The 14208-nt window shown below is 42.5% G+C and overlaps 1 protein-coding gene and 1 long non-coding RNA gene across 4 annotated transcripts in view; one reads left to right on the forward strand and one right to left on the reverse strand.

The window, feature by feature from the left end:
• PDE6D (phosphodiesterase 6D) overlaps window positions 1–4333 on the forward strand; it is a 36833-nt gene extending 32500 nt beyond the window's left edge. The window contains exon 5 of the mRNA XM_069974454.1: window positions 3985–4333. Coding sequence (XP_069830555.1) covers window positions 3985–4066 — 82 coding nt within the window. The 3' untranslated portion in view covers window positions 4067–4333. The remainder of the gene's footprint in view (window positions 1–3984) is intronic.
• An 8287-nt stretch (window positions 4334–12620) lies between these two features.
• LOC138795416 (uncharacterized) overlaps window positions 12621–14208 on the reverse strand; it is a 76265-nt gene continuing 74677 nt past the window's right edge. Inside the window, exons 4-5 of one of the 3 annotated variants that reach the window (XR_011363605.1) lie at window positions 13668–13751; window positions 12621–13234 (exon numbers count right to left, since the gene is read on the reverse strand). This is a non-coding gene — a long non-coding RNA (uncharacterized lncRNA). Of the gene's footprint in view, window positions 13235–13498; window positions 13752–14208 lie in introns of those variants that run through there. The other 2 variants (XR_011363606.1, XR_011363603.1) reach the window with 2 other exon arrangements.

The raw sequence follows: 14208 nt of genomic DNA on the forward strand, positions 1-14208 counted from the left end.
TATGGCGCTGTCAGACAGTCCTAAGAGCTGAAAATTGCTGAATCAATTAAAGCAACCGTAGCACTTTTTGTTTAATCCGCAGATAATATAATTTCCATCAGTACAAAAAGGCTGCAACGCGTTTATATAAAATGGAGCTGTCCTTACCTGGTGTCTAAAAAGCAGTTTATACTGTCACAGGTAGAGAGCAGCACAGTACAGTGCAGGTAGAGGGCAGCACAGTACAGTGCAGGTAGAGAGCAGCACAGTACAGTACAGGTAGAGAGCAGCACAGTACAGTGCAGGTAGAGAGCAGCACAGTACAGTGCAGGTAGAGAGCAGCACAGTACAGTGCAGGTAGAGAGCAGCACAGTACAGTGCAGGTAAAGAACGATGATTGGTTGAATCTCCCAGCCAGTCACCCATGACATAGGTCCAGACCAAAAGGACGCTGGTTGACCTCAGGGAGATCAACCAAAACACCGCAGAGACACCATCACCTGTCTCAACGTCAGTGTATTCTAGAACATTGCCCTCTGGGAAATCAAATATGCAAAAGAACACTGCAGAGACACCATCACGTGTCTCAACGTCAGTGAACTAGCCAGACCTTCCTCTGGGAAGGAACAACCAAGCCAAGGAATGTCTCCAATTAAGGAAACCACCTAAGCAAGGTATCCATCCACATACAGCTGTTTCAGGGTTTTTGCCCCTCATCAGTGTGGAGTAGGTTTCTGGCTAGTGGGAGCAATGCCTAGTAAGTGCATGCAAAAGGACGCTGGTTGACCTCAGGGAGATCAACCAAAACACCGCAGAGACACCATCACGTGTCCACCTTTACCAGCACTGCGCTGCCGCCATTGCACTGATCCAACCCACCCACTCCATTGGTTATCACTAGAAGGAATGGGCTGGATCGGCGTGATGGGGGCGGGCAGTGCTCCTAACAGTGCGCTGGGCCGTGGATTCAACTATGAACTGCACAGGAACGGGGCTGAGGAGAAAGGTAAGAGACATATCTTTCTCTGGGGGCCATTCATCTAACCTGCTTGATAGTTCCTCTTTATTTCCCAGATATTCCAGGGACTCAAGATCCGCAGATCTCCTATGGGATTTGTAACCATCTCATCTACTAGTAAAAAACAAGATTTTCCCCAATTGATTGATAAGCCAGACATGGCACCAAATGCATCCAGGGCCTCTATCATACCAGGGTATTATACCAGTGTTGCTGTGCCCATGTCGCCAGAGGTTCATAGATTGTGGCAACCTCCTCTGATCACAGGATTTATTGAGAACCTCAAGCAACATGTGCAGGTCAACACCAGAGAGACACCCAGAGACATAAAAAGGCAGTCCACCCCCTCCTGGAGAAGAGATCCCCAAAAAAGATCTCAGAGCATCCTCTAATTCCCGGAGAGTTATGTCCTCATTTCTTAAGGCTATGTTCTCTTTGCCAGTATTAGTTGGATCCTGCATGCCCAGAGCTTAGACTTACTGTTAGCTTTGGAGAGGCCATAGTACAGTGTAGGGGCCATCCAGGGCATGAGGCCACCTTATCGTGGTGGGATGGTTCACACTATTTGCATATAGAAAAAACAAATCTTCCCTTTTGATCATCTTAACAGAATCAATTACAAACTTAACTTTTTTGTGAATAGAAACTGAAATGGCAGAGGAATAGGCAGATCAGGCCTAATGAAATTCAGCTTGGGTACAGTGTTTTTTTTTTTTTGTTTATAATAACTGTGTCCTACAAGAACTACTACCACCACGAGGAGATGTTTGTTCATTATCTCTGCTATTATCCTTCTTTTCAGTCTGTCCTCCATTCCAAACAAAAACTCTAAAACTTATTCAAGGGGGGAGGGGGACCTTCTCCATGGCCCCCCTTGACCTGTACCGAATCAGAGACCACTGTATAGATTTATAATGAATTCAGGGGAAGATGTATAAATCCTTATGCATTGAGCTCCCCCTAGTGGTATACAAGTGGTTGCACAGTGGTCTTTAGGAGACTGGACCAGGTTTTCATATAAGTTATAGCTGTGTTTTAAAGCACAATAACAAAAAAAAATAATGAATGTAAATTGCAGACTTGCTTTATTTCACATCTTCTGCCAATTTAGATTTTAAAAGTTATAACAGGGACACTTTTAAATTATGCACCAACTATATTTACATGAGACATAAATTCTGTACCTACAAATAGTGCTGTTGTCAGATGATTTTTCTCTCCACATTAATTATGGGGTTAGCAGTGTGTATTGTCTATGGCCATATTAGTGGCACTTTTTCAGCTGCATCTGATGATAAAGGTCGTACCTTTAGCAAAGGGTCATGGCTGATGAAGTGACATCATGCACCTAAAATGCTGGTTAAAGGTTAATTTAAAATGAAACTAGACAGTCTAAAAATGCAAGAAAAACAGCACTTTTGTTTGGTGGTCGTCCCCCCCCCCCCCCCCCCCCCCCCCCAAAAAAAAAAGGCCCAAAAAACGCCTAAGTGGTGCATGGTGTTTTTGTTTGTTTGGCTTCATTTTTTGTGCCGTTTGTGACCTCATCTTTGAATTTATTTATTTTCTCTACTCTTGGTGCTTTTCAATGAAGTCAATGTTTGGGTCAAAATGCCGATCCAAATGCACCCGCTCCAGAAAGGAAGGGGTTAAGTGACAGTGCACACAGAGTTTTGTGTGTGCCGTATCGCTGGGAAAGTGGGCAGAACGCCACAGTCTGGTCCCCAGGGGGTTAAATGAACCCCAGGCTGTGCTGGGGGGGGGGGGGGGGGGGGGGGGGGTGCGAGGACGATTAACTGTTCTCCCGGTCTTCTCCCCATCTTCTTTCAATCAGCGGCTTACTGCTACTGATTGACTGAAATAACACTTGTGGCTTTCCATCTCAGCCAATTAGCGGCTGCAATGATGTCCTAGCGGCAGCTTTGAAAAGCCAGAGTCTGGCACACTGTGTCAGCTCAGTGTGCCAGGCCCTGGTAAGAAAGAATATGTTATTACTTATGGAAAGTTAGACAAATTTCTAATGTTCATTAATTATGGGAAATGCACATATACTGCTATTTCCCTTAATTTAGTAAATCAGGGAGACTTCAGATTCTCTGAAATTCTGTGACGTCACTAACCGGGGGTGTAATTCCAATGGAGTGTCCAGCAGGGGTACACTATATATATAGAAGTCAATGGTAAGTAATAAGTATTAAATTGTTTTGGCCGGACTTCTCCTTTGTGTAAGGGTGGCATGCTTCCTCATTTAACCCTTCTGGGGGCCACATTGTTCAGTCTGGCACACAAAGGCTTAAGTGTGCATGCCATGCATCTTCACTTAACGCCTTGTGTGGCAGAGCCAGTCACACTGAGCCAGAAGTTTGTCAGGCTGTTGGCTATTTAAAGCTGGAGACAGTGAGTCAGCAGCTGATTGGCTGAGGTGACAAGTCACAAGTGTGATTTCAGCCAGCCAGTGTCCCTGCTCAGCCGCTGAGTGAAAGAAGACCGGAGGGTTAATTAACTCCCTGAAAAGCGCCACTAAAAAGTGCCATATGCATAGGCTATGGTGTTATTTAGTGGAGCAGAAGACTTCCACTGATGTCTATGGGAGAAAAACGCCACAGTTTGCCCCCAAAAAACGCCAAACCCTCAGCCTGCTGTGTTTTTCAAAAACTGCCACTGAGCCGCAAATGCCAAAGAGGAGAGAAAAACACTACAAAAAAAAAAACTCCATGTGTGTAGGGGCAATTGTAAACTTCCATTGACTCCTAGCTAACATCTGGCTGCTGAAAAAAAAACCATGTCATGGCATTTTTACTTAAAAAAAAAAAAAAAAAAAAAAAAGAGGAGGTGTGAAGATTCGTCTAACTTGCTGATAGTTCCCCCTTTAACATATTCTGTACCTTTCAATAGAAAACAGCATGTGTATATGTGTATAATAGATATATAGGCTTGATCTAAATATGTGCTGCTGTTTTAACATTTTTTTTTTTTTTTTTTTTTTACAGTGGTAATGTCATCATAGAAACCAAGTTTTACGATGCTGAACTTCTTGTCAGTACATCAAGGGTCAGGCTCTTCTATGTTTGAAATATAAGGAGCCACTTTTTATTTTAACCCGTCTCCATTCTCTTTCTACTTTTCGTTTCTTCTTGGAAAAAAAGCAAAAAAACATTTGTTGGGTGCTATGGACTTGAACGCATTTCGGGACTATGCCCTGGTTTCCAACAACATTGTGGGCAACACCAAGCAGCACATTGCGCTCGACCCAGTCTTCACGTGGAGCAGAATCCATTTTATTCAGTTATTGTTATTAACTTCTGCATCATCCACTACTATTACAGATTGTTCTCCACAGTATGTTATTCTGCATGGTTTGTTTTCTCTTGTTCTTGTCTTTTTTTTTTCCCCCCTCTTTTTTTCAAATATACTTTTACGTAGTATGAAAATTTCTCCCTGGCAAACAATGGGATCCGCCACTGTAAGCTCATTTATGAAATTCAAACTCAGACAGTTTGTACTCCTTTACTTGTAAAGGAGAAGTCCAACCATTTTTATTTTTGGGCAGCCGTCAGGGATTCTCCATGTGACCACACCAATGCTGCTACACCGGCACCACCCCAAGGTCCCCCCCCCCATGTTACAAAGAGGGGGAAATGCCATCCCAGCTCACGGATCTGCCGCTCAGCCGATAAGTGACTGCAGCAGAGTCCCGCCCCAGTCACTGATTGGCTGAGCAGGCAGTCACTCAACCGTAATGTGAGCTGGGAGAAGATCCTGGAGCGCTACAGAGGAACGGAGAGAAGTGAGCTAAGCTTGTTTTTTATGTCCCCTGCCCCTACGTTTTTTCTTTTTTTATGTTTGTTTTTTTAAAGTCCCCTCGCTGGACTTCTCCTTTAATTCCCCCCCACACACACACATACACACCTCCCTAAAATATTATAAAATTATACCATATATTTCTGCCCTTCCTTTAACAATATTGTTCCCTCTGCCCAATGTGTAAAGTTTTTGGGAGATACAAGTCTGCAAAGCATCATGGTCCCACAGTAGCCCCTAATATTTTTTTAGTTTTTTTTTAGCTCTATGTATGTAACTCTTTCAGTATTTTACGTGTGGCTGTAAAAGCCATTGACTATTAATCCATGCATAAAATCCAGCTTGGTATACCGGACACCTCTGATAATTCTGATCTGCTAAGGTCTTACAGTGGCTTCCAAATATTACCAGGAAAACATAGCATATTTTCTGTTATATCATACTCTTCTCTCCACTTAAACTTATTTTTTATTTTGCGCTGTAGATACCAAATTAGTAAAATATATACTGGAACCAAATGTGATTTGTAGTTTAAATATGCATAATTTAAGTTATTCTTCCTTATTTATTTTAGATCAATTCCCCCCCTCCCCCCCAAAAAAAAAAAAAAAAAATAACAGTAATAGTAAGGTAGAAGTTGTGGTAAGTTAGTGATTGATCACTAAAGCTTAACATCATGTCTTAAAGGGTTAATTCCATCTTGTAAAGTGAAGTGATGGCGTATTGCTGGGTGCTTGGTACAATAAAGGCACTTAAATAAAAAGCTGTTATGTTGAAAATTTAGTCTCATCTGCAGGCAACAGGGGGACATTTACTATTGAGTCTAAATTTATCAATTTAACAAACTGTTCAGAAATTTATGAATAAAATATTCTCTGAATATTTGCAAAAATTGTGCAAACATATTTCCGTTACTGACCAGACGCAGGCCTGCACTTTTTAAAAAGTTGCAAATGATAAATTGAGCGCAAATCACAGATTTCATAAATTTTTGGGTGAATACTCAAAACAGGCAGATTAAAAATAAAATTTGCCTCTCAAATAGTTGTTCATAAACAAAACTTAGATCAAAAACGGGTGAAAACTCCAATTATAGGCGCAAAGCCCTTGATAAATGTCCCCCTTGGTAATGTAATTTGAGTCCAGAGGGCAGTACTACTTAGGTTACATTCACACCCCAGTATACTTTTAAGGATGAAATTCATGATCAGCATTTTTTTTTTCCTCTGCAAAATATCATCTGTAGTGCATTTGTATTGTGCTCCGTATTTTGTGGATCTGCCAAAAAAAAAAAAAATGGCATAAAATGATGTCACTAGCTGTCTCAACCAGCCAGGAGCTGAGGTCACAAAATTGCAGATAGTTTTAATGGAGCGCTTAGGTTTTCTCTGCAAAATACGGAGGCTCCTATAGAGTTCTATTGGAGTGTCCGTACCACAGTTGCAGCCCGTATTACAAGTCCTTTTTTATATTGCGGATCCGCAAAAATAGAGGATGTGCGAATTGCACCATAGAACTAAATGGGTTACAAAGCCCTTTGTATTTGTGGATCCACAAATACTGAGAACTTTTACGGACGTGTGAATGCAGCCTTAGGGTTCATTTACACAGAAAGATTATCTGCCAAAGATTTGAAGCCAAAGATTTGAAGCCAAAGCCAGAAACAGACTATAAATAGGGAACAGGTCATAAAGAAAATCCTGAGATTCCTCCTCTTTTGAAATCCATTCCTGGCTTTGGCTTCAAATCTTTGGCAGATAATCTGTCAGATAATCTTTCTGTGTAAATGGGCCCTTAGTGTTTGACATTTATCTCTACGCACACTCATGCAGGGAAATTTTTCAGACACAGAGTAGGACCACCCACTGGACTCCTAAGCCTAAAATGAGCAGAAGGTCACGTGATCTCACAATATTTTCCACGCAAATATGCACAGAATTCTGCTTGGCTTTATGAAATGCTGTCTGCAGAGGGCACTGCATTTACAATGTGACAAGTCTTCTTTCATATATTATGGTATCCACAATTTTATACTGGCAACGCAGTAAAAGTAAAGTGATACTCCTCCTCCAGTTATCGGCTGAGTGAGCAGGTCCTGCTGAATGGCTTATTATACCAGGATCTTCTCTGATATCACACCCCATTGTGCAGCTAAAGGGGGATACTACGGAAAAATGTTTCTTTCAAATCAGCTAGTTTCAAAAAAGTTATATCCCCTCTATCTACTGGTGTCACGTGACGCTGCAATGCTGTACAGATCACTTTACAGCAGCCTCCTCTTATCACCACAGACACAACAGGAAGTCTCAGCTTAGTTTTAGATGCAGTGGTGAGAATGAAAACTGCAAGATATCAGGATTATTTTATAACATAAGACAGAAAAATGGAAAATTAGAAAAAATGTCACCAAAAATTCTTTAAAAATATGTTTAACATAAAAAAATAATTTTCTGATGACACATTCCCTTTAAGAACAGGGCAGGGCATTTGTGGGAATTTCTTCAAATCCACAGGGAGCCTAGTGCCTGTGCATCTGGGATAGAGCAATAGCGCATGAGCTGTTCTGTGCTCTGCAATAGCTGATGGACGCTGCATGTTTATTCTGCCCAATACTAAACTAGAGGACGTAAGTAATAGAAACAATGAAGAGACGCTGGTAGGAGGAGGGCTAGTTACGTAATGCTGCACATTTTTTAACATAATTACTAGTGTCGGGCGAATTTGGTGAAAGTTTGGGTTTGGCAATGTTCGTCTGAATCTGAACACTCTGCATTTGACTCCCAGCAGCTGCAGAAGTTGGATGCTTCCCTATGGAGTCCTGCATAACATGTACACAGCCATTGGCAAGTTTGCTCAGTGCTAGTAATTACTTTCAGTGGCACCCTTGATATTTTTACAATGTTTTCTAATATAACATCTCTTAATAATAGTGGGAATATCCATATTAAGTTCTACTTCATAGACTTCTGACTTCGCCTGTCTGCAGAATAGACTCACCACATAATAGTAATACTGACAGCTATTGTTATCTGCTGCTTTCTGCTCCAAATACAAGTTGTTTGAGGAGTTATCTGAAAGCTTTGCGAAAAGAATTCTGTAAGGTACAGGTTTAGCAAGTAGGTACAGAACATTCTGTTCTTTTGTGGTAATAGGGACCTATAGTTAAATAAGAGGTATACCACACAAACATAACTTTTTATATGTTGCTGCCCATGGTGAGACTAACAATTCCTTCCATACTTGTTTTTATCTATTCAGTCTCCTTCCCCCAGTTCTCAGCTGCTGCTTTCTGCTAAAGACACAAAAATCTGTGTGAGCTTTTCTCTGTTTCCCTCTCCTCCCCCTCCCTTCTGAGACGGATGATGTAAACAAGTCCTGAGTGACTTTATCTTAAACATTGTAGCTCCTTTGTAATGCTGGGAGGGTTATTCTGAACTCACTGCGATGAATCCAGCCTTACAAAGAAGCTACAATTTTGCACATGTAAACAAGTCCCTGTCAGGCTTTATCTGCAACATTGTAACTTATTTGTAATGCTGGGAAGATTATTTTTGTTTTTTATCAGCAAGTTGACCTCAGAATAATCCTCCCAGCATTACAAAGAAGCTACAGTGTTGCAGATAAAGCCAGCCAGGGACTTGTTTACATCAGCCGCCTCAGAAGGGAGGGGGAGACTGAGAGGCTCACACACAGATTTGAGCTGGGAACTGGGGGAAGGAGACTGAATAGATAATAACAAGTATGGAAGGAATTGTTAGTCTCACCATGGGCAGCAACATATCAAAAGTTATATTCAAGTGGAGTATCCCTTTAACAGATCTGGGATGTTATCTGACTTTTTTGTACATCCACATAACTAATGTGTATGGAGTTCCACAATAAATCTACATGTAAAACTCTGTATAAATTGACTTGTGCAGATTAACGTCAGGGTTTTTCTGCTTCTTTTTTTTTGTTTAACAACAAACTCGTTGAGTGGAGATGAAATGGAGCGTGCCCACCCAGGCATGGAAAAGTTACTTTATGATGTTGAGCAGTTTTCCATTTTCTGGGGGCGGTAAAAACTCTGCTTTCTGGAGTGTATTAGTCAGTCACAATACCTTGGAGTACTGAGTTATGGGCTGTGGAAATTAAACGACACTCAGGCTTTGTAAACAGGTATTTTTATTTTTTTTATTTTTTTTAAGTCTCGGCAAGCAGGAGCCATACAACGGTAAATGTCTGTCTGCAATAAAAGTTCAGGATTTTTTTTCTTCTTGTATCAGATTATCGGTTTCTGGCAGCGCCGTTTAACAACTCCTCTGTCTTTCCATTGATCGCTGGACCAAAAATAGACTTTGTAGGCACAATGCTGCCTAAACTTTGTTGAGCAAAGAACGTGTTGTATGCCTTGTGATCAAGATTCATAGAAGACACCACAAATATATTACAGTGGGTTTTCATTACTACAAAATAAATTTAAGGGTTTTCTCACAGTCCCTTTATAGAGTTTAGGCTAGAAGGAAATGTATATGAGAGTCCTGTATGTACGTGGTAGGATAAAAGGCTTCAATAAAGATCTTTTTCTGGAGAGTCTCTGTTGAGAATTTCTATTGTGTATGCTGAAGGTATTGAGGTGGTCGGTTGTCCATCTAGTCCAGGGGTAAGGAACCTTGGCCCTCCAGCTGTTGCAAAACTACAACTCCCATCTTACATGGATAGGTAAAGCTTTAGTTTGGCTGTCCCATGATGGGAGTTGTAGTTTTGCAACAGCTGGAGGGCCAGGGTTTCCTACCCCCGCTCTAGTCATTGCTAAACACACATAGACTCTTTGCTGGACATGATAACAATGCATTCAGACCCTTTTACTTATCTTACCTTTTGTTATGTTGTGGCCTTGTGCATATCCTGGATCCTCTAAAGCTCGATGGAGAACCTCGGCAGACAGACATTATTAGGTCTCCCCAGAGATGTTTGAGTTCAAATCAGAACTGTGGGCCGGGCCACTCAGAGACATTGACAGAGTTGTTTAAAGGTGTTATCCATCATGGAACGATTACCGAAACGATCGCATTTCAGCGATAACCGGCTCGTGTAAACAAGCGAACGATCAAGCGACGGGTGAGAAATCGTTTATTGTGATCTTTCGATAAGTTCTCAAATTGTTGTTGGTCGTTCGCTAAAAATTCGCAGAACGCTTCGTGTAAACAGTCTTTCTCCAATTCACCCTATGTGTGAGAGTCTAAACGCCGATTGTTATAAAAAAAAGTTTTACTGCACAGACACATGGTTATGGGGAAGAAAGGCCTTCTTTACCGTGGGCCAGTCATGTCTGCATCTCGCTTGAGGCAGCAGATAGTCCATAGGGGTCGGTACCAGGGCGAGAAGCAGGATAAGACAGCTCCCGAGTCCAGTCTCCTACCACTGACAGAGCTGGTTTTCTGCCATTGCCTGACTTTAAAGCGACTCTGTACCCACAATCTGACCCCACAAACCACTTGTACCTTCGGATAGCTGCTTTTAATCCAAGATCTGTCCTGGTGTCTGTTCGGCAAATGATGCAGTTATTGTCCTAAAAAACAACTTTTAAACTTGCAGCCCTGTGCCCAAAGGCCGTGGCTTAGAGTGTCTGTGCCCTAACTTTGTACCACCCCTCCGTCCCTCCTCCCCACCCTCCTCATCATAAGGAATGCCACTGCCAGAATTTATCCTATTCCTCTGCAGTGAACACTGCACAGTTGCCTAAATGATCCAGCCCATGTGCCGTGCTTACACAGGTGAAGAATAGGAGAAAATCTGCCTGGAGCATTCCTAATGATGAGGAGGGACGGAGAGGTTGTGTCAGCCTAATGCATACAAAATCTAGGCCATGCCAGTTTGACACAGGGCTGCAAGTTGTTTTTTAGGACAATAACTGCATCACCTGCTAAGGGACCCCAGGACAGATCTTGAATTAAAAGCAGCTATCCGAAGGTACAAGTGGTTTGGGGGGAGGGGGGGGGGTCAGATTGTGGGTACAGAGTCACTTTAAAGAAGCCCTTTCTTCCCCATAAGCATGCGTCTAATGTGCTGTATAGCTTCATTCAAACTTGTGGCACAAAGGACAGGATTGCAAACAGGGCCGGACTGGCCATCTGGTATTTTGGCCAAATTTCATATAGGCCGGTCTTTTCTGCCTCCTGGTCAGAGCTGCATCTTGCCTGAGGCGGCAGATAGCAGAGTCTGTAAAGGTGCAGGAAGCAGCTAGCGCCCAAGTCCTCTCTCCTACCAATCCCAGATTGCACAGGTAGGGGGGCTGTGCAGGCACTAAGGGTACGTGCACACTACGGAATCGCTACAGAAAACCCTTTGCGAATTCCACAGCCCGCACCCACTCGCGGACTCTGGTGGCCTTGCACATCGTCGTCCGTGTCATAGACTCCATTCTATGCACAGGTGGATTCCGATGTCCGTCCAAAGAAGTCTGACACGGGCTAAGATGCGCAAGGCTGCCAGAGTCCACAAGCAGGTGCGAGTTACGGAATCTGCAACATGTTTTCCGTGGTGATTCCATAGTGTCCACGTACCCTTACACTTTTTTTTCATTCTGCTGCTCCAAAATTGCACAATGCAGAGGACGGGACTAGGGAGGCAGGTGCTCCTGCCTTTGGATTTAGCAGTCCTGAGTGGGAGGTCCACTCAGCATCATGGTGCGGACCAGTTGATTCTCCTTAGTTTGTTTAAATCGTAGCCCATTCACCAGAACAGGGTAGAATCAACTGTACTGTGACTGCTGCATAAGGTCTGTATGTGAGTTCCTGCATGTATAATGTGTGTGTGTGTGTATAATCAGCTTTGCATATATGTTGCTTGTATGATATGTTATATGGGCTTGAAGGGTTCTTTTTATGACAGGGCTGCTTTATAGTCTCAGTCCGACCCTGGTTGCAAATGTAGAATTGTAGGCGCTGCAACTTTTAAAGGTCTTAACCCTTGATATAACACCACTTTGTAAACGGTGGGGTTCTGATCCTGGGACACTACTAGGGAATCCTATGCTGTGGATTTAAGTGACTGAACTCTGCTCCCTCTTCAGGCATTAATGGTCAGTGAAACAGTGCCACCTCATGGTAAAACGATTAACTGCAGCATCCGCAATAAGAAGGCATATACTGTATATACTATATGGAGAGAGACTAAATCTTCACTTTCAAAGTCTATCTGAAGTTAGGATAAAATATTAGCTTAGAGCTTGAGTTAAAACAGAAGGTAATTTCTTGTCGGAAACTTGCCCTTTAACTGTTTTGTTGCCAGGGCTTTGATGCACATTTTACTTGGCCGGTATCTGGGAACCTGAAAGTTCGATATTTGATTAGCTGGGGCTGCTGAAGTTGGATAAAGCTCTAAGGTTGTCTGGAAAACACGGATACAGCCAATGACTATATCCATGATTTCCACTAGGGATGGTACGAACCCGAACTCTCGGTAATGATTCCCACTGTCTGCCCGCTCCGTGGAGCGGGTGGATACAGCGGAAGGACCGCCTGGAAAACTGGGATACAGCCATAGGCTGTATCCCAGTTTTCCAGGCGGTCCTCCCGCTGTATCCACCCACTCCACGGAGCGGGCAGACAGCGGGAATCTGATGCCGAGTGTTCGGGTTCATACGAACCCGAATCTCTGCAGTTTCGGACCATCCCTAATTTCCACATAGCCTTAGGGCTTTATCCAACTTCAGCAGCCACCGCTAATCAAATGCCGAACGCTCGGGTTCGGATGGACTCCAGCATGCTCCAGGTTTGCTCATCTCTATTTATAAATAAAACTGAAGTATTAAAAAAAATCCCAAAAGCATAGTTACCCAATACTCATATTTTTTATAAAAAAAAGAAGTTAGGTTCTCAGCAAACCATTTGATCAAATAGAATGTACTAACTCACCACGTTAAGGTGAACCCCAGAGTTGGACCCAATACTAGCCAATGGTCTCTCTTGGTACATTCTATTTGATCAAATATTTTTTTTTTCCCCAAATCTGTTAATTGTATTTTTTTTAAATCATTTTAACAGAGACTACTGTAGAAAGCATAAAACATAAACTATATCAGTACACTCACCAGCCCTAGATATTTCGTTATAACCGTGGCCTCTGCACTCGCTCTTACAGCAAATGCAAATAAAATATTCAAGCACAATGGTTCCATCTTGACTTACATCTGTACATCCAAACCAGGGGTGGGGAACCTTCTGCCCTCCAGCTGTTGCAAAACTACAATTCCCATCAAGCCTGGGCAGCCGAAGCTTTGCTATAAGTTACAGAGTCATAACAGTCTTTTCTAGATATAAAATATAGAGAGGGCCTTAGGTGAGAGGCGGGGAGGAGGTTTTCTATGAGGATTTTCTGATGCTCTGGACAGTTCCTGACATGGACAGAGGTGGCAGCAGAGAACAATGTGTCAGACTGGAGAAAATACACCACTTCCTGCAGGACATACAAAAGCTGATAAGTACTGGAAGGCTTGATATTTTTAATAGAAGTAAATTACACATTTTTTAGTGAACAACCTCTTTAAGGATAGGTCATTGTTTTATAGTAGGTTCTAAGATGCGGGAATAAATATGTTCACACAGGATAAAAAGTTAATAAAGTTTACTTAAGTGATAAAAGCAAGGAAAATATAATACAAGATACAAAGCTAAGTCACATACCGAAGGTACAAATGCAAAGCTAAATACAGTACAGATACAGTACAATATACTTAGCTATCCCAGGTGAGGGCCCGCCCGTTCTTCTGGGCACGCGGCGCCGATGCATTCCATAGGCTGGAAGTGATGTACCGGAAGTATGACGGAACGCAAACTGCATTCCACTTCGGCCTATGGATAATATTAACCGTTCTAGACCAAAGACTGACCTGAAAAGAAGAGAGTCTGTAAATACAGCCTGAAACCCGGATCCTGCGAAGGATATCTTAGTTTAGCCGGAACCATGCAGGTACCTAAAGGCAAAAAACACAGGGTTTAAGGAGGAGGGACAAAGTCCCCTAGCGCTACACAGAAACGAAGAAAAAAGACTGATGATCCAGGGAGGTGGGGCCTATTTATACTTCCTGGAGGAGGGGAATAAAATTTATGTTTGATTAATTTATTAAATATTCCTTCGTCCCAGGGGCGATAATACCCCATATGTTGTGATACCAATGCAACGTAAGAGAAACAAGCATTACAGACTGACGCTGTTGGGGATCATGCACACTGAGCAAACGGCGAGGAATTAAAGAGGAATCCGCTCTTAAATTCTGCTTGAAATTCCTCCTGTAAAAGAATGAACAGGGCAATGTCTCATTGTGTTCAATGGGATTTCCGCTCTGTTGTTCACACTGCAGAATTTTCTACCGCAGATCTGCTTTCAGCCCCAGGGGTATGTGCACACTGAGGAAAAGGCGAGGAATTGAA

Source organism: Dendropsophus ebraccatus, chromosome 6 (genome assembly GCF_027789765.1).
Source record: "Dendropsophus ebraccatus isolate aDenEbr1 chromosome 6, aDenEbr1.pat, whole genome shotgun sequence".
Classification (NCBI taxonomy): domain Eukaryota; kingdom Metazoa; phylum Chordata; class Amphibia; order Anura; family Hylidae; genus Dendropsophus; species Dendropsophus ebraccatus.